Source organism: Elgaria multicarinata, chromosome 22 (genome assembly GCF_023053635.1).
Source record: "Elgaria multicarinata webbii isolate HBS135686 ecotype San Diego chromosome 22, rElgMul1.1.pri, whole genome shotgun sequence".
In the NCBI taxonomy this organism is placed as follows: domain Eukaryota; kingdom Metazoa; phylum Chordata; class Lepidosauria; order Squamata; family Anguidae; genus Elgaria; species Elgaria multicarinata.
The window spans coordinates 10,751,886-10,778,878 of record NC_086192.1 but is presented as its reverse complement, the minus strand read 5'-3'; the positions used below and the strand labels follow the sequence as shown (position 1 = coordinate 10,778,878).

The 26,993-nt window shown below is 44.5% G+C and overlaps 1 protein-coding gene across 1 annotated transcript in view; it reads left to right on the top strand.

The window, feature by feature from the left end:
• RAD51C (RAD51 paralog C) overlaps window positions 1-26,993 on the top strand; it is a 36,070-nt gene that overhangs the window by 8,461 nt on the left and 616 nt on the right. The window contains exons 6-8 of the mRNA XM_063146488.1: window positions 3,942-4,008; window positions 14,671-14,731; window positions 20,370-20,430. Of these exons, the coding sequence (XP_063002558.1) occupies window positions 3,942-4,008; window positions 14,671-14,731; window positions 20,370-20,430 (189 nt within the window). The remainder of the gene's footprint in view (window positions 1-3,941; window positions 4,009-14,670; window positions 14,732-20,369; window positions 20,431-26,993) is intronic.

Here is a 26,993-nt window from a genome sequence, read left to right as displayed (position 1 = left end):
CAGTGCTGGAATCCACACTAAAGTATTGTATAGCTGCCTCTTGAAGGCCTCTAGTGTGGGAGAGCCAACAACCTCCTTAGGTCATGGGTTCCATTGTGGCACTGCTCTAACAGTCAGGAAGTTTTTCCTGATGTCCAGCCGGAATCTGGCTTCCTTTAACTTGAGCCTGTTATTCTGTGTCCTGCACTCTGGGATGATCAAGATCTTATGCCCCACCACGAAGAAGGCTCTGGATCTCATAGCCACTCGCTGTGCCTCAGTCAGCCATCACTGATCTCAAAGCACAAGAAAGGAAGTGTGGGAGGTTTGTCTTCCTTCCCTTTCACAAACACCCACACAGTTTATTTTTTAATGGGTTAAGAGGTCCTGCCTTCAACTGGTCATTGTATTCCTAAAAAAAATAGCCCCTTGCCCTTCACAAAAGGAGCCAGCAGGTCATGGAAAGAAAAGCCACTTTGCAGGCGGAGGCATCCGTGGGAGAAAATCCGTAGCATCCTGCCTTCCTGATTCTCTGTGGCACCCTTTGACCTCGGCTTTGGAGGTGCTGCAGGCACAGCTAGCTTCACGCCAGCGGAGGGTGTGCTTGAGCTGCAGCTATTTATAGGTGGGCTTTTTTCAGCCCTTCCAAGTAGAAAAGGATTTGTTCAGGGATGAAGCTTACCCAAGTTCTGGAATGGTACTTGTCTGTCTGTCTGTCTCGTTCTCTCCTGTTTCCAGGTAACCTGGCTCCTCCTTAAGCCATAATTCTGTGAGCACGCTCGGGATTTCTTTTTTTATTGCTGTGCTGCTAAAAATAAAAGCCATCCGTGACTTTTTACTCAGGTAGTGTTGGGAAGGGAACATAAGAAGAGACTTCTGGATTGGGCTAAAGATCCATCTAGTTTCCTAGGGGTGTGCTTTTCCCCAGAGTGGCCAAATGGATGCTCCTGGGAAGCCCACAAGCAGAACACAAGCCTTTTCCGCCATCGTGTTCCAGCAACTAGTATTCAGAGGTAGTCTTCTTCCGATCCTGGAAGTAGTATATGGCCATCACGACTAGCTGCCATTGATAGCTTTATCCTCTGTCTGCCTGTCATCGCATCCTGTGGAAACAAATTCTGTCCTTTAAACTATGCACTGTGTGAACAGCTCCTGCCCCTGAATCTCCCACCATTCAACTTCATTGTATGAACGTAAGAGATGTGTTGGATCAGACCAAGGGTCCATCTAGTCCAGTACTCCGTTCCCACAGTGGCCAACCAGCTGTCGACCAGGAACCCACACAGGTGCAACAGCACCCTACTGCCCATGTTCCCCAGCAAATGGTGTACATAGGCTTACTGCCTCGGATACTGGAGGACTAGTAGCCATTGATCAGCTTCTCCTCCAGGAATTTATCCACCCCCCTTTTAAAACTGTCCAAATTGGTGGTCAGTACTAGAACCTTGATTCTAGTATTGTGAGAGAGGGATAAAAGCTTCTCACTGGCGTGGTTCAGACAACACGCTAAACCGTGCTGCTTAACCACAAAATGGTTAACAGAATGCATTGACCTTAATGCATTGCATTAACCATTTTAGTGTGTTGTCTGAACCAGTCCTCCTCTACCTGTTTTCTCCACATCATGCATAATTGTTTATAATTCTCTTCTCATGTCTCCCCTTACACCAACCTTCCCCAATCTGGTGCCCTCCAGATGTGTCAGGATTAGAACTCCCATTATTCATTCTGGCTGGGAATTATGGGTGTTGTAGTGCCGCCACATCTTGAAGACACCAGGTTGAGGAAGTCTGCCTGACATTCTTTTTCCTCAACTAAAAGGCTCCAAACCTTTCCTTTATTTATTTATTTATTTATTACATTTCTGTACCGCCCAATAGCCGGAGCTCTCTGGGCGGTTCACAAAAATTAAAAACGTTCAAAGTATAAAACAACAGTATAAAACCATAATATAAAATACAATATAAAAGCTCAACCAGATAAAAACAGCAGCAATGCAAAATTACAAATTTAAAACACCAAGTTAAAATTTATTTATAGACTGTTAAAATGCTGGGAGAATAAAAAGGTCTTCACCTGGCATCTAAAAGCATATAATGTAGGTGCCAAGCGAACCTCCTTTCCTTGCAGGGTTGTTCCTCCAACCTCCTGATATTTATTTATTTATTAAATTTATATACCGCCCCACAGCCGAAGCTCTCTGGGCGGTTTACAAAAGTTAAAAACAGTGGACATTAAAAAGGTATACAAAATTTGGATACTTTTTTGGATACTATTTGGATACTATTTTGTCCAGAGTGAAACTATGTTTTGTCTTGTAACACCATTGTGGCATTCACAAATTGCCTTTTGGCTGCTAAATCTGACAGACCGACGCCACTCATTGCAACAGGCTTTGCTTCAAAGATGGGCAGAGAGCTAGTCATAGAGCTATGAGCAATGGGTAGATTTTGCTTAAGGCTTTTTTGCCGTGGAACACCAACACCTCCGCTGCCATAACTCATTCCCAGGCATTTGACAGCATATGATGGAGCTTCTTAATTGAGTTATCATGACTTGGCATTTTTAACTGTTATAAATTGTTTTAAATTTTGCATGTTTTAATCCCTGCAGAAAAATGCCTTGTTTTTAAGGTGTCTATAAATAACAATGAATTAAACTTTTTAGTGAGTAAGCGATAGGGTTTGAACGGTATCCCAAAGAAATCTAGTCTGGGAACAAAGAGAGGGTGGATCAGGATCTACCAGTAGATCTCTGGGTGATTTGCAGTGGATTATCGAGGGTTTCAGATTCCCGGTTGATTGAACAATAGCCACAACAACAAAGGCTCCATTCTTATACACCTTTGCCTGATCCATGTTGTATATCTCGATGCTTCAGTGTTCCAAAGCTGTAAAATGAAGCTTTATGCTTAAGAATAATGGCACCACTTGCTCTTCCTTAAGACTGCAAGCAAAAGCACCTTCTCTGCCCCCCACTGGCTTTGCACTGTTCATTTTATCCTTTGCCCTCAATGTTCCTCACCTGCAAAATATCAGTATTCATTGTTTGCCTTTGACCAGGTCTTTGTGCTGCTCTGCTGTCTAGTCTTAGAGTTTTGTGTAAGAATCTCTGATCTTTAATCGCGTCAGATGTAGTTTTTCACAGATTAGCCCCAGTCTGTGACTTCCATTTTAGATCTAGTTCCATTCCTTGTCCATTTATTGGATCTCGAGTTTCTAGTAAAAATCAAAGTGAAGAAGTCTATCAGTGCCTGACCTAGGCTGACTGAATGCCCTAGAACTTCCCTCAAGGGTGCCTTGCTCAGCTTCTTCATGAAAACTTCCTCCTTGACCATTCAGACCTAGAGCTGCCAGGAACAATTCCACCCCTCTCTTCTTCTGAAGCAGAAATAGAAAAGAAACTCCCATCAATCCAAATTCTCTTCATATGCCAACACTGCTTTTTTTCTTTTCTTTTTTCCTGCCTCTCTTCTTCCCACACAACAGCAGTGTGAATTTGCGTAAATCCCACTCAGGTGATAATGTGATTTATTTCCCCCCTGCAAACAGTCCCTGGTCACTTTGGTATAGTTCATCTATCTGTGGCAGGATTGAGGAACCTTTAGCCTACCAGATGTTATTGGACATAACATACAGTGGGACCAACTCTCCTTTTTTCCACATGTGCTTCCTGTATTTGATGCAAATTCCTTCCCCTGTCTCTCCCCCCACTCCCCGGAGGAGAAGGCTATCAATGGCTACTAGCCCTGATGGCTATGTGCTGCCTCCAGTATCTGAGGCACTAAGCCTATATGCAGCAGTTGCTGGGGAACATGGGCAGGAGAGTGCTGCTGCACCGTGTCCTGCTTCGTTGGTCCCTGGCCAACAGCTGGTTGGCCACCGTGTGAACCGAGTGCTGGACTAGTTGGTCCCTCGTTCTGATCCAGCAGGGCTCTTCTTATGTTCTTGTGCTTCTTTCAGGTAGTGTTGACCAATCAAATGACAACAAGAATTGGACAAGGGCAATCCTCTTTGGTACCTGCTTTAGGTAAGTGTTTAGATTGCAAGATGAATGATATTGTTGTTTTTCTGGCTTGATGGCCCAGCTTTTTCTCTCAAGCACTATCAACCACCGTTACCACGACACTCTGTGCTGTTTCCCACCTGATTCCTTCTGAAGACACATGTGCGATGTCCTATAGGAACTGGGAGATCCATGGTTATTGCTGTTGGTTCACAGGACTGACACCTGTGATCGCACTAGCTGCCATGATTATAGAAATGGGTACCAAGAAGGGGTAGGATTACCTGTGGAGTTCCTAGTTCGTATAGCACATTCTTGGTGTGAAGGTATCCCTGAGGATACTGAGGCCAAATTCACTGGCTATGAGGCATGCCGAAGAAAGTGAAAGAGTGGTTGGAAGTGAGGACAAGTTACACCCGTTCTCAACTTTGATTCCACTCCATCAAATACAGCCAGCATGGCCAATGATTATAGTTTATGTGAGTTGAAGTCCAGCAACATCTTCGGGACTGAGATTGGGAAAAGTTGGGGTACTGTCAAGGGACAAACCTATAGCCCCTACTTTACATGCAGAAGATCCAACTTCAGTCACCAGGATCTCCAGTTAAAAACTATCCAGTAGCAAGTGATGGAGAGCTGTTGTCTGTCAGATATCAGGACAAACTTCCTGACTGTTAGAGCAGTACGACAATGGAACCAATGACCTAGGGAGGTGGTGGGCTCTCCCACCCTAGAGGCCTTCAGGAGGCAGCTGGACAGCCATCTGTCAGGGATGCTTTAGGGTGGATTCCTGCATTGAGCAGGGGGTTGGACTTGATGGCCTTTGAGGCCCATTACAACTCTACTATTCTATGAGAGTACATGATATTGAACTAGACAGATAAATCTGACTTGGTACAAAGCAGCTTCCTATGTTCCTATGCAGAGCTTCAGGGGAACAATCCACAGCCAACCAGTTCATCTCAGTGTGAACATCATAGCTCTCAAGTGTGCCTTAAGAAAATCACTGTAAAATGAAATAACGGCGTTCAAAACCCTCCCCAGATGAAAATTCTCTTTAATTGACACCATTTATAGAGATGGTAGGTAACGTTTTCATCAGAAGGAAATATAGTTAGCCTAGCCATCTCGCGTGTGCATTTTTAAAAAAAAAAATAAATCATGTTCAATGTTAAGAACCTTAAACCTGGCCTGGATGCATGCATGGGCATTTTTGAGATTGGGGCAGGATAATGGAATGCATTCTTTCATTATGTTCTGGTCCTCTGTACAAACATTGAGAATGCAGAAACCCTGAAGTTGCGAAGAATGAGATTCTTCATTGTAATATTTGGGATCTGTTATTATTTATTTACAATATTTCTATACCGCTCCGTATCCAAGGATTTTGGAGCAGTGAACAAATGAGGGGAAAGAATAAAAACATCATTAGAAATTACATCAAAAACCAACAACCAGGCACAGATTTAACCATGGCCGGTTATTCTGGGAAAGCTTCTTGAAACAATGTTTTCAGGAGGCACCAGAAGCAATGCAGTGTTTGTGCCTCCACAGACCTTCACCACCTAGGAATAGGGTGGGCAGAAAGTAAATCTCCAGATGTGTTGGTCTTCCAACTTCCCACATGCCTGACCATTGGCCATGCTGGATGGGGCTGCTGGAAGTGGGTCACAAACATTTGAAGAGCTACTTTCTGCCCATCCTATCCAACAAGAAGCCAGAGGCTGCAGGAAAGGGCCCTGGCCCTTTATAAAAACAGTGAGGGTTGGGGGTGCTGGCTATAAACCCTTGTCAGTTGCTCTAAGCCGGTGCTGGGGTAACTTGTGTACTGGAGCTGCGGGACTGCTCTCCATGGTACTGAAGTCACTTATAAGCCCTTGGTGGGTAGGTGCTGGCCATGGTACCAAAACAGCCTGTTCTAGTTGACTATCTCATGTCGTACCTCCTTACCTGAGCTCCCTAGGGGTCCTTCTCCGTGAGCCCCTGCCAAAGGAAGTGAGGCAGGTGGCTACTAGGAGGAGGGCTTTCTCTGCTGTGGCACCCCAGCTGTGGAACTAGCTCCCCAGAGAGGTTCACTTGGCACCTACAGTGTACTCCTTCCATCGCCAGCTGAAGACCTTTTTATTTTCTCAGTATTTTAACACCTAATTTAACTTAAATTTAAACTTTGCTGTTTTAGTTCCTTATTTTAACCTATATCAATTTTTGCTGCGTGGTTTTACCCTGGTTGTGCTTTTTATATCGTATTTTGTATTTATGTTTTTAGATTGTTGGTTGTTTTTATGCTCTTCATGGTTTTGATTTTTGTGAACCGCTCAGAGAGCTTCGGCTATTGGGCGGTATAAAAATGTAATAAATAAATGGGCAATGGGATCTCTCATTGAGCAGGACAGGTAAAACAGGTTGCAGTGCCCGTTTTTCCTCATGAGGGGAATTGCAAACAGGTTGAAATCTCAAGCTGCTAGATCCTAATGAGTAGGATTTCCCCTCTTTTTCCCTAACCCATTTCCCTTACTGCTGATACAAAGTATTTACTCAGGCTGCCGCTACCAACAAGGCTGAAAATGTTCCTGGACATCTAGCCTTTTTATATGAGATTGTAGGTTACTCTCCTGGGATATGTCCCCTAAATCAACTGGACCAAAGATCCAACACTTAGTTGTCATTCTGGTCTAAAATGATTACAACACAGAAGAGTTTTCTAGAGATGCACGCATACCCTTATTCTCCATAGGAGTGTAGTTTTTAGGCATCTGTACGTAACAGGAACCAAAAATGTGAACCACAGATGCTGAATTTGTCTTTTAAAAACAATAACAATTCCCTGAGTACGTGCTTCTATCAAAAGCCAGAAAGCCAGTAAATAAAAGAATACTATTCCATAATCGCATAACCAAAGATGCAAAATAAAAGATGGATGAATGCTCCTTGGTCCCTACAACTCACCGTTCCAAAGAGTTGCAGTAACTTCTTTTCCTTAATTCGTATTAGGCTTCCGGATGCTTTTTAAGTGCGTCGTGTGGATCCTCTGAACTGTCACCGTCTTTCTCACTCACTACTTCTTATTGAAGTGTCTTTCCCCTGCTATATATCTTTTATCTCAACCCCACCTATTTTGCATTGAAAATCTCTAGCAAATTCTCTTGCGGAAAGTTTTGGCCTAGAGACCGCCGTCGCTTACATCAGGGGTGGGCAAATTCTGGCGTTCCAGATGTTTTGATATAAATTCCCACCATTGACTCTCTGTTGGCTACGATTGATCGGACTTGTAGGCTAAACCATTTGGAGGGTCACAATTTGCCCGTGTTCTCGGTCAGATCCACACCTAGGAAAGATATTTACGTAAGAAATGTCTTCCTATCTGAGCTTTTGAAGTTCCCAGAATCAAAGCAGTTAGACGTTGTGTTAGCTAGCGCTAGAGCACAGGCAGAGTTCCACCCCCGCATTTACAAAGAACAATAAGGAAAAAATAATCCCCGAATTACTGTAGGTTGAAATACATCTTACCACAGACAGAGCCATATTTTTTATTTGCACGGCTTGGGACCATCATACCTGATGGAACACCTCTCCCGACATGAACCTACCCGTACACTGCGCTCAACATCTAAGGTCCTCCTTCGAGTGCCTACTCCGAGGGAAGCTCAGAGGATGGCAACAAGGGAGAGGGCCTTTTCAGTGGTGGCCCCCCAACGAGGCTCGCCTGGCGCCAACATTGTTATCTTTTCGGCACCAGGTCAAGACTTTTCTCTTCTCCCAGGTATTTAACAGCATTTAACAACATATGCTAAGTTTGTTTGTTTGTTAGTTAATGGACCCCAGAACTGTCATTCTTTAAATGGATACTGTTGTTTTTATATTTTTGATGGTTTTAAATTTTGTATACTTTTTTTTTTAATGTTCACTGTTTTTAACTTTTGTAAAAGTTAAAACCTTCCTCCTCACCTCCCACCCCTCAACGGTATGCTTGTTCATTGCGGAAGATCACCCCCATTACAGATTCTGTGCTGGTCTCAGCCAGGAAAACATGTTGTATTTACTGTGGGATGAGTTTTCGGTGACAGCAGCCATCTTCCTCAGATGTCAGATTTCCTTGGTGATGTTAAAATGAATCCCCTTCTTTGGTTAGAGTGGATCTAAATCCATTTTCCAAAGGGGGAAAGATCTGACTTAAAAGTGATTTATGCTGACAACTGAATTGCAGTGTGTGTGTGTGTTTTTAAAAAAATGCTTCTTGTAATGGGAAGCAGAGGCATTCCTTCAGTTTCCATGAATCACGTAATGATTCCCTTGATTATTGGGGCGCAGGGAGCCGTATAAAGGCAACGGTGTCCTTAATGTGTGTGTTCAGCAGTTCAGCCGCTTGGCAGAGATGTAAGATAAATTGAACAAAATAGGAAGCATGTCCTTGGAGGATGTCGGATTTGAAATGTGCATGCAGATAAAAGCCTTTGCTTTCAAATGCTGACCTTTTGTCTTCTGTGCCGCCTTCCCTCCGCTGTGTACATGATTTTTGGCAGACAATCAGGCTACGCAGCAAATTAAAGCTAATAGATTTAAGGGTGGCGGACAGTGGGCTGGCTCTGGCTCCCTGAGGGATGCCATCTGGTCCCTGAGCTGCTAGTCGTCTTTTTCCTCCATGTACTTGGAACAACCAGAGGGACGGAGAACAGACTTGAATGAGAAAGGGAAGGTTTTTCTCTGGTTGCTGTGTTCCTGGCTCTTTCTCCATTCTGGGGAATCCGGGTGGGTGGGAGATTAAGACCAGGCTGCAAGAGAGAGAGAGGAAACCGTGTTCTCCCTTATCTTCCTCCCCAGTCTTCCCAGAACCACAGGGAGGGGGAGTGATGGTTAGGGCGGGAAGGGATTATCCCAGTGATAGAGCACATGCAAAAGGTCCCATGTTCGATCTCCAGATAGGGCAGGGGGGGAAATCCTGTCTCAAAGCCAAGAAGCTCAGGATGGGTGCTGGAGTTTCCTTAGTTTGTTGTGCAGGGGGGGAATTCAATATATATGCTGAAACCATGTTGGGAGTAGCTCAGGACTTCTTGGCCTCCATAGCAACCATGGCTCTGTCCCAATTAGTATCTGGTTGCACTCATTCAGCAGGGTGCACTTTGGATCTGGCTTTTTGCATAGGGTGAGGTGGTGGTGATCTGGGAGTGGAGGAACTTTCTATAGTTCCATTGTCACAAACAGATCGCCGCCTGGTGGGGTTTAGACTTCCTGGGACTCAGATTCTCTGGTTTTCTGATGGCTCTTGGGGATTTTCCTGTCACCTCCGTAGGCGATACTGTTAAAGCCCTGGTTTACCTCTGGAATGGTAGTTGACACAATCACTCCTGAGTGTCCTCTCCCATGGAGTGGAGCCAAATGAGCCCCCTGGTTTTCCGAGGCTCTGCGAACAATGAAATGAGTGGGTGTCAGCCAGAGCAAAAGCTGAAAACTCAGAACACTGGATTGAACACTGGAGCTCATTTTAAAGCCTACTCTTGGCAGTGAGGGCGGTAAAGAAGTTGTAGTTCCCCGCCACTGTTGCTTCTGCACAGAGTCGCCCCGCAGAGTTTTTTCAGGCGGCCAGAGGCCTGTGGCAAAGTGCTAGAGCATGAAGTAGCATCTCAGCTCCAGGGATTTCTGGATGAGATGGATTATCTAGATCCATTTCAGTCTGGCTTCTAGCTTAGTTATGGGACGGAGATTGCTTTGGTCACCTTGGTGGACAAACTGGATGGGTGGTGGTGGATTGAGTTCCTGTTGATTCTGTTGGACCTCTCGGTGGTTTTTTTATATCATCAACCACAGTATCCTTCTGGGTCATTTCTCTGAGAGGGGACTGGGAGGCGCTGTCATACGGTAGCTTCAGTCCTTGTTGGAGGGGCGATTTCAGAAGCTGGTGTTGGAGGATTCTTGTTCAAAGCTGTGGCCATAGGCCTGTGATGTCCTTCAAGGTTCCATCTTATCCCACAAGCTACTTAACATGCACAGGATACCGCTGGGGGAGATTGTCCAGAGTTTGGAGGTTTGCTGATGAACAGTATGCTGATGACACCCAACTCTCTCCTTTCTGTCCAAATCCCAGGAAGCTGTTCTAGTTCTAAATTGGTGCCTGATGTTGATAATGGACAGGATGAGGGCAAACAAATTGAAGCTTAATCCAGGCCAGGCAGAGGTGCTCCCAGTCAGATGAAAGACAGGTCAGGAAATAGGGACTCCTGGGGTTACACTCCCCCTGAATACTCAATCTTGCTGTTCGGATGCGCTTTGGGACTCTGCCCTGAATCTAGATGCCCAGGTCTTAGCAGTACATTTGTGCAGCTGAGTCTGGTCCTAGAGATGTCTCATCTGGCCCCAGTCACAGATGCATCAGTTACACCTTATTTGGACTACTGTAACATGCTCTATGTGAGGCTACCTCTGAAAGCTATTCAGAAACTTCAGCTGGTCCAGACCAGGGCTGGTTACAAGAGGCACGTGACTCCCTTGTGACAACAGCTGCTTACCCATCTGTTTACAGGCAGAATTTACAGGGCTGGTTATGACCTATAAAGCCCTAAATGGCTTGGGAATAGGCTACGTGAAACATCAGCTTCTCCCATATGGGCCTGCCCTGGTCTTCAGATCCTCAAGGCCTTTCTTTGAAGACCACCGCCTTCAGGGGCATGTTTGGTGGCAATGCGAGCAGGGCCTTCTCGGTGACCGCTCCCAGGCTGTGGAACTCCCTGCCAAGTGAGGCTCGGTTCACTTCCTCTCTGCTATCCTTCCTCCGGTTTATTCCAGAAGGCTTTTGGCATGTAAGCAGGTCTATTGGGTTGAGTGCAGTTTTTATTCTGTTGTTACTGAATAAATGCATTGCTTCATTTAGCATTTTAATCAAGTTTTATTTAGGATTGTAAGGTACCTTGAGTGCCATTTTTCTTAGTAGAAAGGCGGGGTACAAATAGATAAATACATTACAGTGCAATCCGATGTATGTTTACTTAGAAGTAAGCCCCACTGAGTTCAGTGGGACTTACTCCCAGGTAAGTGTTTGTAGGACTGCAGGCTGAGTTATTATAAAGACCGGGAACCTACTAAACATTGCAAGAATTAAGTTAGGGGCTTTGTTGAGAGATATGTCTTTCCCAAACCCGAGCTTCAAGCCAGATGATGCTAGAGACAGTTTCTTCTTGGTATACTTAGTAATGAGGTCAAATATTAATCTCCCGCCAGTTTAATTTAGACGCAATGCTGCTGCTTTTTTGCTTTTTTTTGCCTTGTAGTATAAAACAGTTCCTCCACTCACACCCCCCCCCCAGATATAGGAAAATACATTTCGAAATGGAAATAGCTTTCGTTTGTATAATTCATACTCTAATCTCCACTTCCAAATGTTAAATCTCAAGTTAGCACAGCGATGAGGACTGGCAAGGTGCCTTAGGGTCTAGACATTTTAATTTTGAGGATCCTTCCATCGCAGTGATATTGCTTCTCCCTCTGTGTGTGATAATGAAGCGGCGAGTGGGTGGAGCTGGGGGGGCGCATCTGCTGAAGGCCGACAGATGCACCAATTTTGCGATTCTGGAGCTGCCTGAAAACACATTGGGGCCCTGCTCACACCATTTCCCTTAAAGGACTGCTTTAAAATCCAATCCATCTTCTGTCTTGCAGAGCTAGTGTCTAGAACGGGTTGAGAGCCGGGCTCGATAAATCTGTCTGGAAATCAAACGACACGGTCAGGCATGAGCTAAAATAATTAGATTGCTTTCCTTACAAAGCCACACCGGTTCCTCAAGTTTTTAAGAAAACCTGAAGTCTGCTGGAGCTGTTCAGCATTTTGTTTTGTACCTTCGTTGCTCCTCTTAGGGCTCCCTCTGACAACAGGAGGCGCCGTAGTTCAGTGGAAAAGCACCTAGTTTGCCTTGCAGAAGGTCCCAAGTTTGATCCCCGGCATCTCCAGGTAGAGTCGGAAATTTATTTATGTATTTATTTAAAAATTTGTCGGCCACCTTTCAGGGCAGAAGCCCTCACAAGGCAGCTTACAACAATAAAATACAGTTTAAAAAACAGTTTAAAGCGTTAAAAGCCATAAAAACATACACAATAAAATAGCAGTTAAAACAATAAAATCTAACAACAAAATCATCAAGAACCACAACGGCAACAGCAGCAAAACAGTACTTATCATGAGAAGGCCAGGGTGAGATAAGACATTTTTAAGGCCTTCTTAAAAACTTGCAAGAGTGGTGCATGGCAGACCACCGGTGCGAGTTTGTTCCCAAGGTGTGGAGCCAGTGCAGAGAAGGCCCTCTCCTTTGTGAACATCCACCTAATTTCTCTCACAGGTGGGCAAATAAGAAGGGCCTCTCTTTCTGATCTTAAAATCTCTTCACTGGCTGCCAATTAGTTTCCGGGAGAAGTATAAAGTGTTGGTTATTACCTTTAAAGCCCTACATGGTTTGGGTCCAGGCTACCTGCGGGATCGCCTTCTCCCGTACAATCCGCCCTGCACACTCAGGTCCTCTGGGAAGAATCTACTTCAGTCAGCAAAGACTAGGCTGACAACCATTACCCAAAGGAGCTTCTCTTCTGCTGCTCCCAGACTGTGGAATGGCCTGCCAGAGGAGACTCGACAGTCTTTTAGCATTCAAGAAAGCTATCAAGACTGATCTCTTCCGGCAGGCCTATCCAGTAGAATTTCAGGATGCTTTTAGGATGTTTTTAACAGTGTATACTATGTTTTTAATCAGGATTTTGTGTATTTTTTGCTTGCTATTGTTTCCTGCCTCAATCCAATCGGAGAGGCGGGTAAGAAATATATTGTTGTTGTTGTTGTTGTTGTTGTTGTGCCTCTGCCTAAAACCCTGGAGACCTGTTGCTGCCAGTCAGTGTAGACAGTACTGGGCTAGATGGACCAAAAGTCTGACTCAGTATAAGGCAAGGATAATGACTGCCAAATTACAAATGGCATGAAAGGCGGCTTGTCTAGACTTTCCTTAAAGTTAGTGGGGAGGAAATTACAGCTGCGTCTTCCCCTTCCAGCATATGCTTATGTGCTCAATTTGGATCCAAGATTCAACCCTATCTGACAGGTTTGATGTTGATGAATTAGAGTCAGTGGCAGGAATCACATGGTGTAGTCTTCCTAGGAGTGTACCGCTTAGAGCAGAGGGGTTGTACAGTTTTAATGCTCGCCCACTTTAAAAGTTTTCTTTCCAGTGCAAAAGTTACACAGCAGGGAGAAAACTAGGCTGGGAACTTTCCCCCTGATGTTTTGTGTTCTGCGGTCAGGGAGTATTCAAACACAATATTCCATCTGCAGTCTAGAGCAGGGTTGGGCAGAAGGGATCTACTGGTAGATCACTGGATTATTTGCAGTGGATCTCTGAGGGGTTCTGACTCCCAATACCTAAACGAGAGTGGGTAAAATTTCAAGGGGAAACCATTTCTGGCACAACTTGCCTTGTGCTGATTGCTTTTCTCTCAGATTCATTGTTCCTCCCCTGTAAAATAAATTCATGGAGGAGAAGGCTATCAATGGCTACTAGGCTTTCTGGCTATATGCTACCACCAGAATCAGAAACTGGGTGGGAACCACGGTTCGGAGGATGCTGTTGCACTCATGTGGGTTTTCTACAGGCAGCTGGTCGGCCACTGTGTGAACAGAATGCTGGTCTAGATGGACCCTTGGTCTGATCTACCAGGGCTCTTAAGTTCCTAAGAGATCCATGATAGGGTTGCAGCCCACTCTAAGGTGGGTTGCACCAGCAACACTTCCATCATATTAAGTGGTTTCCCCTAAATGTATGTTTGGGGTAAAAGGTAGGTCTTCGGTTGGAGGAGGCTGGAGACCAATGGTCTAAAAGGCAGCATTCGAGGAAAAGCTATATTGCATTCTGTTCGTGAATGTATAGGTCAGCCCTAAAAATTATTATGACAATTGGAAAAGGGAGCCTTGTATGTATCCTCCATGACACAGAACATGGTGTTGGGTTTTTTTAGGAGGAAGCAATTAACCATGCAGCTTGGTTCCTAAAGACGCCTTTGCTTGCAGAGAAGCCCATTTGCCAGGAAAAGGCTTTATCCTGTGTTGCTTCCAAACTGGGGTCAAGACGTGTCTTTTTAACTTGGCTTTTATGGCTTTTAATGTTCCCAATTTTCTTTTATTTCTTGATTTTGTTTTTCGTGTCCTGAACTCTTTGTGAACTGCCTTGGTTGGTTTCAGGAAGGCAGCATAGAAATACAAAAAAGAAATAGGAGGAACTACCCTGGAGGCACGCTTTACTTGCCATCAATGACCAGTTGAAGGGCTATTTGCAAGCCTAGCTTAAGTAGAATAAGCATCCTATTAAGAGATACTATTTCTGTGAGGAAAATGGCACACTTGGTGGAGATCTGCTAATTAGTAAGCATTTTCTTACGCAGACATCATTACATTGATCCTTCCTTCTGCACAGTTTCCAGGACCCGTCTATTCAGATTCCCGGATCTCAGCGAAGAAATTCACAGCAGGAAAATGCTCTAATATTGTATTAATACCTTTTCATTACTCACTTCCCTTTTCCACAGGGAAGTTCCACAAGTCGGTTGTCTGACTTTTTGGTTTTGAGGGTTTGAAGCTTCTTGTTGAAAACGGATTAAAAATATTGACATTAAGGCATTTAAACAAGACAACAAATCTCTGTGATATTTTGTTTTGTGTGTCTCTAGGAGAAAGCTGGGGACATGCAGCTACGGTCCGTTTAATTCTGCACTGGGATAACAACCAGAGGTAAGGAAATATAGATGAAACACATCAATGAATGTCTGCTATTTGGGATTTGTCTGAGTCCTGTGATTAAGTTCAAAGCTACACGTGATGCTAGCAGACATATGTTTGAAACTCAGCTTTGCTCCTCAGTGGACTTTTCTGTCAAGGCTTGGTTTTAGAGGCTTTAAGATCATTTGTTATGGACAACCCCACCCACCAAATGAAAGCTGTTAAAAGTCTTGCAAAACCTGAAACATTTTGTGCAATTTAGTACTCATTTTTGTCATACATTAATTCATACATCCCAGGCCCAAAACCCTCCGGATTGTTATCATATTTTGCTAACCTACGGAGGGAAAATAATTTCCGCTTGAAAGGTTTTGCAGTTCTGAACTCTCTGCATCCTAACCAAACTGGGTTGCATTTGACTGTTTTCTTTAACTTTTTCGGGCTATGTTTAGCCAGTTCATTATACTGAAAGAAATGATATAAAAATAACATGCTTTTTTTTAAAAAAAAACCCCAACAACCTCAGGTTTGCTCAAAGGTTTGCATGTAAAGTGGGAGGTGAAGGTATGCCAAAAGGGCAGAGCTAAAAATAGTCCAAATACCAGCATATTTTATCTTTAACGCTCTTACTTCCAAAAGATAAGTCTTCAGAGAGGCATTTCAAACTTCTGAAATGGGGAAAACAACTAGGGAAAGGGTCAGGCCGTGGGAAAGAGGGGTAGTTTAGAAGGAATTGTAAACTTATAGCTTCATCCCATGTACCTGTTTCCCTCGAATTATCCCTACAGCGCAAAGCTGTCAGCGTTGTTGTTGCTACCAGGCAGCAAGATCCTTTGATACCAGGAAGTGGGTTTAAGGGGGGAAATGTAAAAAAATCAGAGAAAATCAACGGATGACCCAATCTGATTCAAATTTGGTATGCTTAAAGCTCTCCTTAATATCTATTACTGTGCCAATTTTGATGTCTTTATCTTTAAAGCTGACGCAGATGTAAGCATTTGTTTAATTTTTTCTTCAAATCCTGCTCCTGCGCCCCAGTGGCCGCTCGGATGATACGCTCGAAAACTAGTATCAAAATACGGCGAGTCTTTTGCTTTTATAGCACCATTAAAGCAGGATGCATGGGAGTACTTCACAATAAAAGCAGATTATAAGCTGGAAAACTTCGGAGTGCTTTGCATGTGATTGCACAGTATAACGCTGGTGTGATAAAGCTCTTATCTTCCCTGCTACTCATATCGCCTGCAGTTCTTCGTCCCACCAAATACCAATAGTAGAAATACACCCAGCTGAGAAATGAACTCAGGGCATTTTTATTTATCGAAAACATTTGATCACCCTCTCTTGACACACAGAGTTTCTGGCACTGCTTCCAGTACAAAAGCAAACAAGATGCTGCTATCAATTAGAAATTCACGACAACTACAACGAGCTGGAGCAGCAGCGTTATCAGCTCAATAAGCTCCAAGTTAAAAGCACAGCTCTCTAAAAGTCCTGGGGAAATAAAAAAAAGGGCTTTACCCAGTGTGCCGCCTATGTTACAGTTGTGCTGTTTTCGATAGATTGGGGATGAGCAACGTGTGGCGTTCTCCAGAGAGGTTTTAAAAAGGAAACAGGAAAACGGCGTGCTTGGAGGCAGTTAGGAGTAGCAGATCCTGCCCACCTGTCCCCAGAGACGAGCCAGCAAAACACTGAGGTGTGCAGACACCGTGGAAAAACGAAAATGTAGGTCAGATTTAGGAGCAGCATGGGGGAATAGATCGCTTAAAGTAAATGAGAACTAGAACTGCACTAGGATGAAGTGGGTGGAATGTAATCCTCAGGAATGAAGCTTCACGAGCCCGCCTGCCTCTCCTAGCTAAGCTAGTAATATTAGGCTTTTAATAAGTAAAATTGTTTAGCAACCCATCTGATCTTTCCAGTTGTAAAGGCACATGGGGGAGAGAGAGAAATTAGAGAAGAGAGAGGGGGCAATATTGATCAAGGCAGTAGTCTTTATTCGTGTCATTGAGAGACCAGATGGAAGAACAGCGTACTCTAATCCAAGACTATAAACATAGAATCAAAGAATAGTAGAGTTGAAAGGGGCCTTTAAGGCCATTGAGTCCAACCCCCTGCTCAATGCAGGAATCCACCCTAAAGCATTCCTGACAGGTGGTTGTCCAGCTGCCTCTTGAAGGCCTCTAGTGTGGGAGAGCCCACAACCTCCCTAGGTAACTGGTTCCATAGTCATACCGCTCCAACAGTCAGGACGTTTTTCCTGATGTCCAGGCGGAATCTGGCTTCCTGTCCCTTGAGGCCATTAGTCCGTGTCCTGCACTCTGGGATGATCAAGAAGAGATCCTGGCCCTCCTCTGTGTGACAACCTTTCAAGCCTTTGAAGACTGCTATCATGTCTCCCCTCCATCTTCTCTTCTCCAGGCTAAACATGCCCAGTTCTTTCAGTCTCTCCTCAGAGGGCTTTGTTTCCAGACCCCTGATCATCCCAGTTGCCCTTCTCTGAACACGCTCCAGCTTGTCTGCGTCCTTCTTGAATTGTGGAGCCCAGAACTGGACGCAATACTCTAGTTGAGGCCTAACCAGGGCCGAATAGAGAGGAACCAGTACCTCACGCGATTTGGAAGCTATACTTCTATTAATGCAGCCCAAAATAGCATTTGCCTTTCTTGCAGCCATATCGCGCTGTTGACAATATAGTGAGATTGTCCTCTGTAAGTAGTGCAGGCCATGCTGTAGCTCACACTCCTGTGTGCACTCTTGCTGTGTACCTTGTGTGACAGCTGGAATATTAGGTAACTTAGCTCGTTATTTCTTTAATTTTTATTTTCTTTACCTGATGCCTGCCCTTTCCCCCTGTTCCCCCTCCTGCGCTGGAAATGTGTCACCACTTAATGATGAAGGGGGGTGTCCGTTGCCGTGAGAACAGGCCCCCATTTAGTCGGAAGCACCCAGTGGAACTCCAGTCGAGAGCCTCTTTAAAAACATGGCTTAGGGTGTCTCACGATGAAGGCTATTCTGTAAAGTACAACCCACCAATTTAAATGTTCTAAGGAATTCCCTGTGCAGCTAATGTGAAGTGGTAATCTTCCTCGGGCGGTAATTACTTGCTTTCTAATAGAATGGCACCAAGGGGAAGGAGAAAGAGAGCCAAAGCCCTAAAAATAATTAACAGGAATCTTGGCAGGTTATCTTGAAGCAAGGCAGGATATTTTCCCGGGGATGTGCAAAGGGCTCCTCTCTGCTGCAGGTTTCAACAGACAGTTCTTGACTTCACACTCAGAATCGAAACCAATGAACGCAGCTACTTATTTTAAAATATTTGCATCACACCGTTTCACTAAGAAGCGCCCAAGGCAGCTAACAAAATACTGGTTTCTCTCTCCCTCTTCCTTCCTGCCCACTGGGGCAGACTAATTTCAATTCAGAAATTAGTCTGAATTGATCGCAGGCCAGGGGCTTTTGAAATTAGTCCGAGAGCCGCGTTTGGCCCACCTCTAACGTATCCCTTTCATCTCTCCCCCCATCTTTTTATTTGTATGTTGCTTTCCCACAAAATTGCACCCAAAGCGGCTCACAACGTAACATGAACAGCAATAAATACAATTGACAAGGTATCAAACAGCAATAAATATAACAGTATTCGAAAAATACAATAACCATAGCGTTGGCAGATAAATACATAGTAGAAATCTATCTATCTATATAAGAAAATACTACAAATAAACCTCACTAAACAGAAGAGAGAATAAAACACAGTATAAAAATATTAACACATCTAAATAAGCCTCCATTCCGCACGAGGGTTCTTCACAATTAGCCTACAATTACCCCTCTCACTTCTGGCAGCCTTCATCTCTCCCAGCTCTGAGCTGTAAACAAATGTGTTTTCAGCCTGTCTTGCTGTTCGTGTGTGACCCACCTATCACAGACTGCAAAATAACTGCTATTAACTGTATAGATTTGTTTCCCCCCCCCCCCATTGCCTCTGTAATCTAAGGGCTCATCTACACCAAGCAGGATATTCCACTATGAAAGTGGTATGAAAGCAGTATATAAAAGGCAGGAGCCACACGACTGCTTGATAGGGGTATTGAAGTGCACTGACCACTGTTGGGCCCCATTGACACAGACCATACACCGCTTTCATAGTGTTATAGCCTGCTTGGTGTAGAGCTGTCATGGGCCCCAACAGTGGTCAGTGCACTACAGTACCACTATCTCAATCCTTTATTTACAGTCAATAGACCAGAAAAAGAAAGGTACAGTTATTCCAAGCAAAAGGTCAATAAGATAACCTAAGCATATAAAACATATAATTAGTAATACATTTTAATACATACAAATCAAGGGTAAAAGGGAGTAAGATCAGAGCAAGGATGGGACATATGTTAACATTAGATCTTGAACAGAACATAGGAAAATTCAAGCAGTCATATGTGGTCTGATGAGAATGGCCAGATTCAGAAACTTGGCAACCTGTATAGTGATTGATTGATTTTGGCCCTGGAGGAGGCTAACCATCAGGGTCTCTGTAGTAGTGTAGATCATAGAATCATAGAATAGCAGAGTTGGAAGGGGACTACAAGGCCATCGAGTCCAACCCCCTGCTCAATGCAGGAATCCACCCTAAAGCATCCCTGACAGATGGTTGTCCAGCTGCCTCTTGAATGCCTCTAGTGTGGGAGAGCCCACAACCTCCCTAGGTAGCTGATTCCACCGTCGCACTGCTCTAACAGTCAGGAAGTTTTTCCTGCTGTCCAGCCGGAATCTGGCTTCCTTTAACTTGAGCCCGTTATTCCGTGTCCTGCACTCTGGGAGGATCGAGAAGAGATCCTGGCCCTCCTCTGTGTGACAACTTTTTAAGTATTTGAATAGTGCTATCATGTCTCCCCTCAATCTTCTCTTCTCCAGGCTAAACATGCCCAGTTCTTTCAGTCTCTCTTCATAGGGCTTTGTTTCTAGACCTCTGATCATCCTGGTTGCCCTCCTCTGAACCCACTCCAGCTTGTCTGCGTCCTTCTTGAATCGTGGAGCCCAGAACTGGACGCAATACTCTAGATGAGGCCTGACCAGGGTCAAATAGAGAGGAACCAGTACCTCACGGGATTTGGAAGCTATACTTCTATTAATGCAGCCCAAAATAGCATTGGCCTTTAGTGCAGCCATAGATCCTACAGTGCACTTCAATACTGCTACAAAGCAGTAGTGTGGCTCCTGCCTTTTATATACAGCTTTTATATTGGAATATCCTGCTTGGTGTAGATGAGCCCTAAGACTGAATTGATCTCTCGGTTTCATTTCTCACACTTTGGGCACAATCCACTGGGAAGTTCTTCTGCGTAGGCTGGAACCAATGGGGGCTCTGCAAACCACCCCGAGTGGTGATGGACAGAAAGGCCGGATATAAAAGGAAATGATATAATCGACGGATCATAATATTGCTTTTGTGCTGCTCCTCATTGTCTTGGGACTTCACACAGGAGAACCTCCCACACGGATTGTGCCCCTTGGACTGACTGATCAGGAAACTTAGCCATAAAGTTACCCTCCGGTATGTGACATTGTCATCCAATTACAGTAAAATGTTTGTAAAGGTGTCATCTAAACAAGAGCCGTGTCACTGAAATGTAGTCGTTTTCTTTCGTTCCAGGTTGGCCATGTTGTACAAGTCGCCAAGTCAAAAGGAGTCAACTGTGTCATTTAGCATTACAGTAAGCATAATTGGAGGGTGGGGAGCAAGATGTGGAATGTAAATGGGAGAGGTGGTTGCTAATACCGAGAACAGTATGACCAAGCGTCTTCAAGATGAGTCGGTGATGCTGGCTCAATAAAGATATCGCACTATACTTGTGCTGACTACACTTTAGAGTAGGGTGACCATATGAAAAGGCGGACAGGGCTCCTGTATCTTTAACAGTTGTGTAGAAAAGGGAATTTCAGTAGGTGGTATTTGTATGCATGCAGCACCTGGTGAAATTCCCTCTTCATCACATCAGTTAAAGCTGCAGGAGCTATACTAGAGTGACCAGATACAAAAGAGAGCAGGGCTCCTGCTGCTTTAACTGTTGTGATGAAGAGGGAATTTCACCAGGTGCTGCATGTATACAGATGACACCTGCTGAAATCCCCTTTTCTACACAACTGTTAAAGATGCAGGAGCCCTGTTAAAGATACAGGAGCCCTGTCCTCCTTTTCATAGGGTCACCCTACTTTAGAACTATGCCATCTTCCATTGTTTGTTGTCTCTCAGTAAACCATGGTTTAGAGCTGTTTGTCTGCTTTCTTTTACTATCTGCTCTGCTCTCCTTTTTCTACTGTAGCTGCTTCCAAGGGCCAGAGCAGATAGTTTTCTTCTGGAGTTTTAAATGCCCTAGAATAATCCTGGGGTAAATATTGTGGTAGCTGTACTTTATGGACAGCTTCTGCTGAAGATGGAGCCAAGCAAAGTCAATTTTAAACCGCTCTTCAAATGTCAGGCGCATGGCTTAGCAAATCGTAACTGTTAGCTTCCATGTGTGCTCCTGGTAACACGTTGCCATAGCATTTATTAAGGATTTTTAAAGCTGCATTTTGAGTACTGAAGGAGGGTTGTTGTTTTTTGAGTTGAAAGTTCACACTTTGGATTCTTGGAATAGAAGCATTCATATGTGTTGGTTATCAGTCTTCATGGTACCCCTGAGCCATCCACAAAATAGATCCATGAATACTACATCATCATCATCATCAGTTTATTGTGCTAGCCGAAGGCCATGACAAATACATCCATAGAAAAGCGTACAACTATAAAAGTACACAATAATTTCAAATAACAAGAGAACCATACCGACAACCTTAAATTTACTGTGACTAAAGCTCTCATTTCGCTCAGCACTCTGAGTCTCCGTGGCAGATTATAACAATTTTAGTCGAGAAAACATCGACTTTGCAAACCAATTGGATTTGGTGGAAGTTGCAAGTTCCTAAACGTCCAGGTCCTTGCGATGTTTACAGATTCACTAGCACAGGGCTCCCTGACTAGGGTGACCATATGGAAAGGAGGACAGGGCTCTTGTATCTTTAACAGTTGTATAGAAAATGGAATTTGAGCAGGTGCAGTTTGTACGCATGCAGCACCTGGTGAAATTCCCTTTTCATCACAACATTTAAAGCTGCAGGAACCCTGCCCTCTTGACCATATACAGAAGCTTTAATTCTTGTGATGAAGAGGGGATTTCACCAGGTGCTGCGTGCATACAAACGACACCTCAAATTCCGTATTATTATTATTATTTATTGCATTTGCATACTGCCCCATAGCCAAAGCTCTGTGGGCAGTTCACATAAGATAAAAACACTTAAAAACAATATACAAAGATTAAAAACCACCAAAAAAGAGCAAAATACACATACATTTAAAACTACTATAACAACTTTAAAAACAATGAGCCAAAAAACCAGATCCATGGTCATTCCATATTGCTAAATGCCTGGGAGAAGAGAAAAGTCTTGACCTGGCGCCGAAAAGATGATAATGTTGGCTCCAGGCGAGCCTCGTCAGGGAGGTTGTTCCACAGTTGGGGGGCCACCACAAGAGAAGGCCCTCTCTCTTGTCGCCACCCTCCGAGCTTCCCTCGGAGTAGGCACCCGGAGGAGGACCTTAGATGTTGAATGTAGTGTTTGGGTAGGTTCATGTTGGGAAAGGCATTCCATCAGGTATTGTGGTCCCAAGCCGTGTAAGGCTTTGTAAGGCTCTATACAACTGTTAAAGATACAGGAGCCCTATCCTCCTTTCCATATGGTCATCCAACCCTAAGCTTTCTGTGGGCACATTTAGAATTTTGAGGGTGTTTCGTGAGCACACCAACAAAATGGCTGCCATGGGGCAGGGCTTGCCCATTCATAAAATGGCTGCCATAGTGGGCAGGGCTGGCCAGAAAACAGCCATTTCCCAGAAAGCAAACTGGTGAGACCAAAAGAAAAGTAATTTGCCCAAGAACCTAAGTACAAGGCAGAGGTGGGGTCTGAGCTTCAAAATGCAAAAACACACTTTTAAACCCAAATAAAAATGGTGCTGGAGGGCATCGCCTTGCTTTGCAGCATGCTTTCCTCCCAGTTGTTGTTGTTGTTTTAAAAATCTGTAAGAAATAAAAAATCAGGAGGGTAAGGAGGCTGGCAGATGCCAAGAGCCGTGTCTGTGGGCACCATGTTGGAGACCCCAGTACTAATGGAACCTTAGCAGATGGTTATCTAACTCTCCTGGAAAACTGCCCAAAAAGGAGATTCCCAAGGCTCTCTGGGCATCTCCTTGTTTGATCAGTAGCTCTTACATTTCTTCCTTTTGGGGGTTGTTCCTTGCCCTGCTTGATTTGTATGACAGAGTGTACGATTCAGTGAACACATCCATAGAAATCAGCATGTACTTCATTCGCCACAGAGATTTGAACAGAGCCGTGAAGACTCCGAACTCCGAGGTTGTGATGGCTGTTTTTTATAGCAGGAGCTGCTTCCCACGTGTTTCTTGGCAAACCAGCTGCTCACATCTTTAGTTTAGGGGTGGCGTTGTCGGCGTCATGGTTACGCAGAGCGAGGGCAAAATGATAGCTTTTAGTGAAACAATAGCTGTTGGTGGAAATGATAGATTTCAAACTCCTCTTCAGAGCTCTTCTTGACACAGGAACCGGTCACCGTAAACTTTCTGTTTTGTTCATGAGAATCAAAAAAAGTGTCTGCCCTGTCCCCCCACCCCACCATGAGAAAATGTTGGCGCAATAAAATACGTTATTTATTTACTGCATTTTCGTCCTGCATTTCAGACAATTATTGTCTCCCAAAGCAGCTTGTATCAGTAAAAGGAGAGACTGGCCATGCAATAAGGCTTCCAAACTAAAATGACAAGACACTCAAGGGAAAAGGGGGTGGAGGGAAAAGGAAGAGGAGGGCCTTTTCTGCTGTGGCACCCTGGCAGTGGAATGAGCTCCCTAGAGAGGTTCACCTGGGACCTACATTATACTCCTTTCAGCACCGGGTGAAGTCCTCCTTATTTCCCCGACATTTCAGCATCCTAGTCGTTTAGCTCTGCTGTTTTAAATCTGTATTTTAAATTTCTGCGTTTCTGCTCAGTTTTATTCTGGTTGTACTTTTATAGTGTGGTTTTAAGCTTCCACAATGTAAATGCTATACCTTGTGGTTTTAATTTCTGCGAACCGCCCAGAGAGCTTCGGCTATTGAGCGGTATAGAAATAAAATGAAATAAATAAAGGGATGAGTTTTTCAAGCTGGAACAAGGTGGTGAGCTATGAGCAGGCATTGAAATGCTCTTTGGCCCAGGCTAGTCTTTTCCTGCCTGCGTTCTTGCTTGAATGTGACTCCTATTACTTTGGCCAGTGGATGAGGACACAGCATTCTTTCCCCTTCCTTCTGCAGTCCCAGGGAAACTGTCAGTTCGAGCAGCGTATTCTTTCTGGTAGGGATGGGAGAAACGTGCTCCCTGCAGTGGCTCCTTCTCTGGCCAATGGATGAGCCAAATTGGTCTCCCCCTTGGCTTGATGTTATTCCTGGAATACAGTGGGTGCAGCCTCCCGGTCGGCCAGCGTCGCCTGGTGTCATGTCTAACCCTACTGCCCCTGTTTTGGGAGATGTTTCAGGTAATCAATCAGAATCAGATTCCGAACTAGAAGACGCAGCGCCGGACACCAGCCAGCCTGGACCAGTGGGGGAGGAAGCTCTCACAGGCGATTCCCCAGCTGGGAGTCAGCCCTCTCCAGAGCTTATCTCCTCAAGGCCAAATCCTACACACTCGGTGGGAAGTGAGGTTTCTTCCGGAGGTGAGCATCCCGACTAGCTAGCTGATGCTAGGGTCCGTTGGAAGCTGAAACGCACGGGGCCGAAGGAAGGCGTGAGGAAGTTGGTTCGGCCGCACCAGGCGCTCTGAAGTTAGAGGCGTTCGCAAAATGGCTTCCTATTCTTCTTGAATGGACAATTGTCTTGCTTAGTTTGCATAATTTTGCCTAGGGGGACGTTTCCAACATGTTAGACTCTGGAAAGCAGGAGTTTTCTGAGAAACACGACATCTGGCTGACGGCAGAAGCCAGAGGATGCTTCTTGTAATGACGCTGCTTCTTCACTTGTAATACAGAGATCATAAGATTGACCTTGCCATACTTTGCTTGAACAACAGAGTGTGATTACTTCCTGCTGAACCATTTAAAAACCAGGTTAAGTGCTAAGTTCTGTACTCGGAATTCCAGGATAAGATGTTTAAGCAGGTGGATACTTCTCCCTGTCTTGACACAACTAAGCAACAAGATCACGAAACCCATCGATGGCCAGTAAATTTTTACATCTTCTGACTGTTGGGCTGTTGAGGATCTAGCGTTTTTAATTGATTCTTTCCCCCCACCCCCAAGTCAATAGGGGTTTATAGTTTATAAATGTGTATTGAGAATTAGGTTTGAGGTGGCAACTCTCCTGTCGGACATGAAATAATGGGCTTAAATTACGGGAAGGCTGATTTCGGTTGAAGTTCAGGAATTTAGACCACTGAGTCTATCTGCCTATGGAGGTGTTGAGCTCTCCATCATTAGAAGTATGCAAGCCGAGACTGGACAGCCATGTGTCGGGGTGCTTTATACTGGATTTCTGCACTGAGTAGGGGGTTGGACTCAGTGGTCTAAATGGCCCCTTCCAACTCTTATGATTATAATTCTCCCCTTGCCAACTTCTGTGCTGTTAGGAACACTGGGCTGATGATTGTACTTTTTTAGGCCAAAGATTACTAATGGCTGCTTCAAATTCCTTAATGTTAACAAAAGGCCAAGCATGCTGGCCATGTAGTTGATTAGCCCCCATGACTAGGAGATTGCTGAAGGCGCCTCTGGAAAGTGAGAGCCATTTTGGAAATGCATACCTTTCTTCATCCCCCCTCCCCCGCTCCTCCAGCAAAGGACAATGTGATTAAAATCTGTGTGTGCATGCCTACACAAGAGAAGTGACTGAGAAAGACAGAGAGAGACCTGGAGCTGTAAGCTTTAAAACATTTGGAAATACAAGGTTACTTCTCTCTCTCTCCCTTTCTCTCTCTGGGAATGTAATGTGGGAGCACTGGATTTTGCTCCTACGTGTAGGTGTGTTAAGCTGTGCCTATGTATCAAGTGGCTGAAATCGAAGCGACATTGGTATTCTTGTCTTGCAGGGCTTTTTAGCACTTCTGCTTATATAACAGCTGGAATGCTTTTGCTGTACTGTTTTGGCTTCAGGAAAAAGGTTTGGGGACAGTCTTGGGATTTGCCGTGAGGGGACACTGCGGCAGTGGTGAAGCATTAAACTTTACATTTACCCAGTTCAAAGACTAACACCTAAGGACTCCAAATAACAGAGGCAACTTGTTTCGAACTCACCCTTCTGGCCTCTCTCTTTGCCCGTCCTTTTAAAAAGATTGGGTTGCTTTGCCACATCCAGCAAGGCATCTCGTAATGCGGCATAAAAGAAGTCCCAGAGATCAACAGAAAAAATGTGTTTTCTGTTTTTGTTATGGATCAAGTTGGTCTTGCTCATAGGACCTACTGGCATTTAGTAAAAGTCACATTCATGATAGTAATTCTTCCTGATTTTTCACACTCGGCCAGCTCGAAATGTCATCTCTTCTGAAACAGCTTTGCTGCTTCCTTGAGCAACTGGTAGCCACCTGCAGTTTGCCTTTTCCAGAGCAGGCTGGGCAATAGAATTATATTCTGGGAACAATTCTGAGAAGAGGGAGAGAAAGGAAGCAGGGCTGCTCCATTGACTCTTCTGAGAGGCTAGCTGTAGCTGTTTCTCACGGCTGCAGCACAGGGAGAGGTGGAAACCAGGCTGCTCTCTTCGCTCTGCTGAGACACCATCTCCTGGCTCCTTCTCTCCCCGAACTGTTTCCATCCCAGCTATTCGTAAGAATTTTGTAAATTTAAGAACTGATGCCTAAGTTTGCTTTATTCCTCCATCCTCACTATCCCTTTTTCCTTTTGTGTCTTTTTATTATTATTGTGAGCTTGAGAGCAGAGACTGTCTTGTTTTCTTGTTCATCTGTTTGAGCAGAGGTCACAGGAAGGAGAGAGAACAGGGAGGGAGGCTATGGAAAGGTAAAGGCAGGAAGCTTGGGCAGGACCTGGGAGCCAACAGGAAGCCAGTACAGGGATTTAAGGAGAGGCATCGTGTTGCAATGTGACGGGAGAGGTGGATAATTTTGGCAACAGAATGTTGGATGGACATGAGCAGAATGTGATCGTAGCATATAATAACTGCCTTGGGTTGCCATGATAAA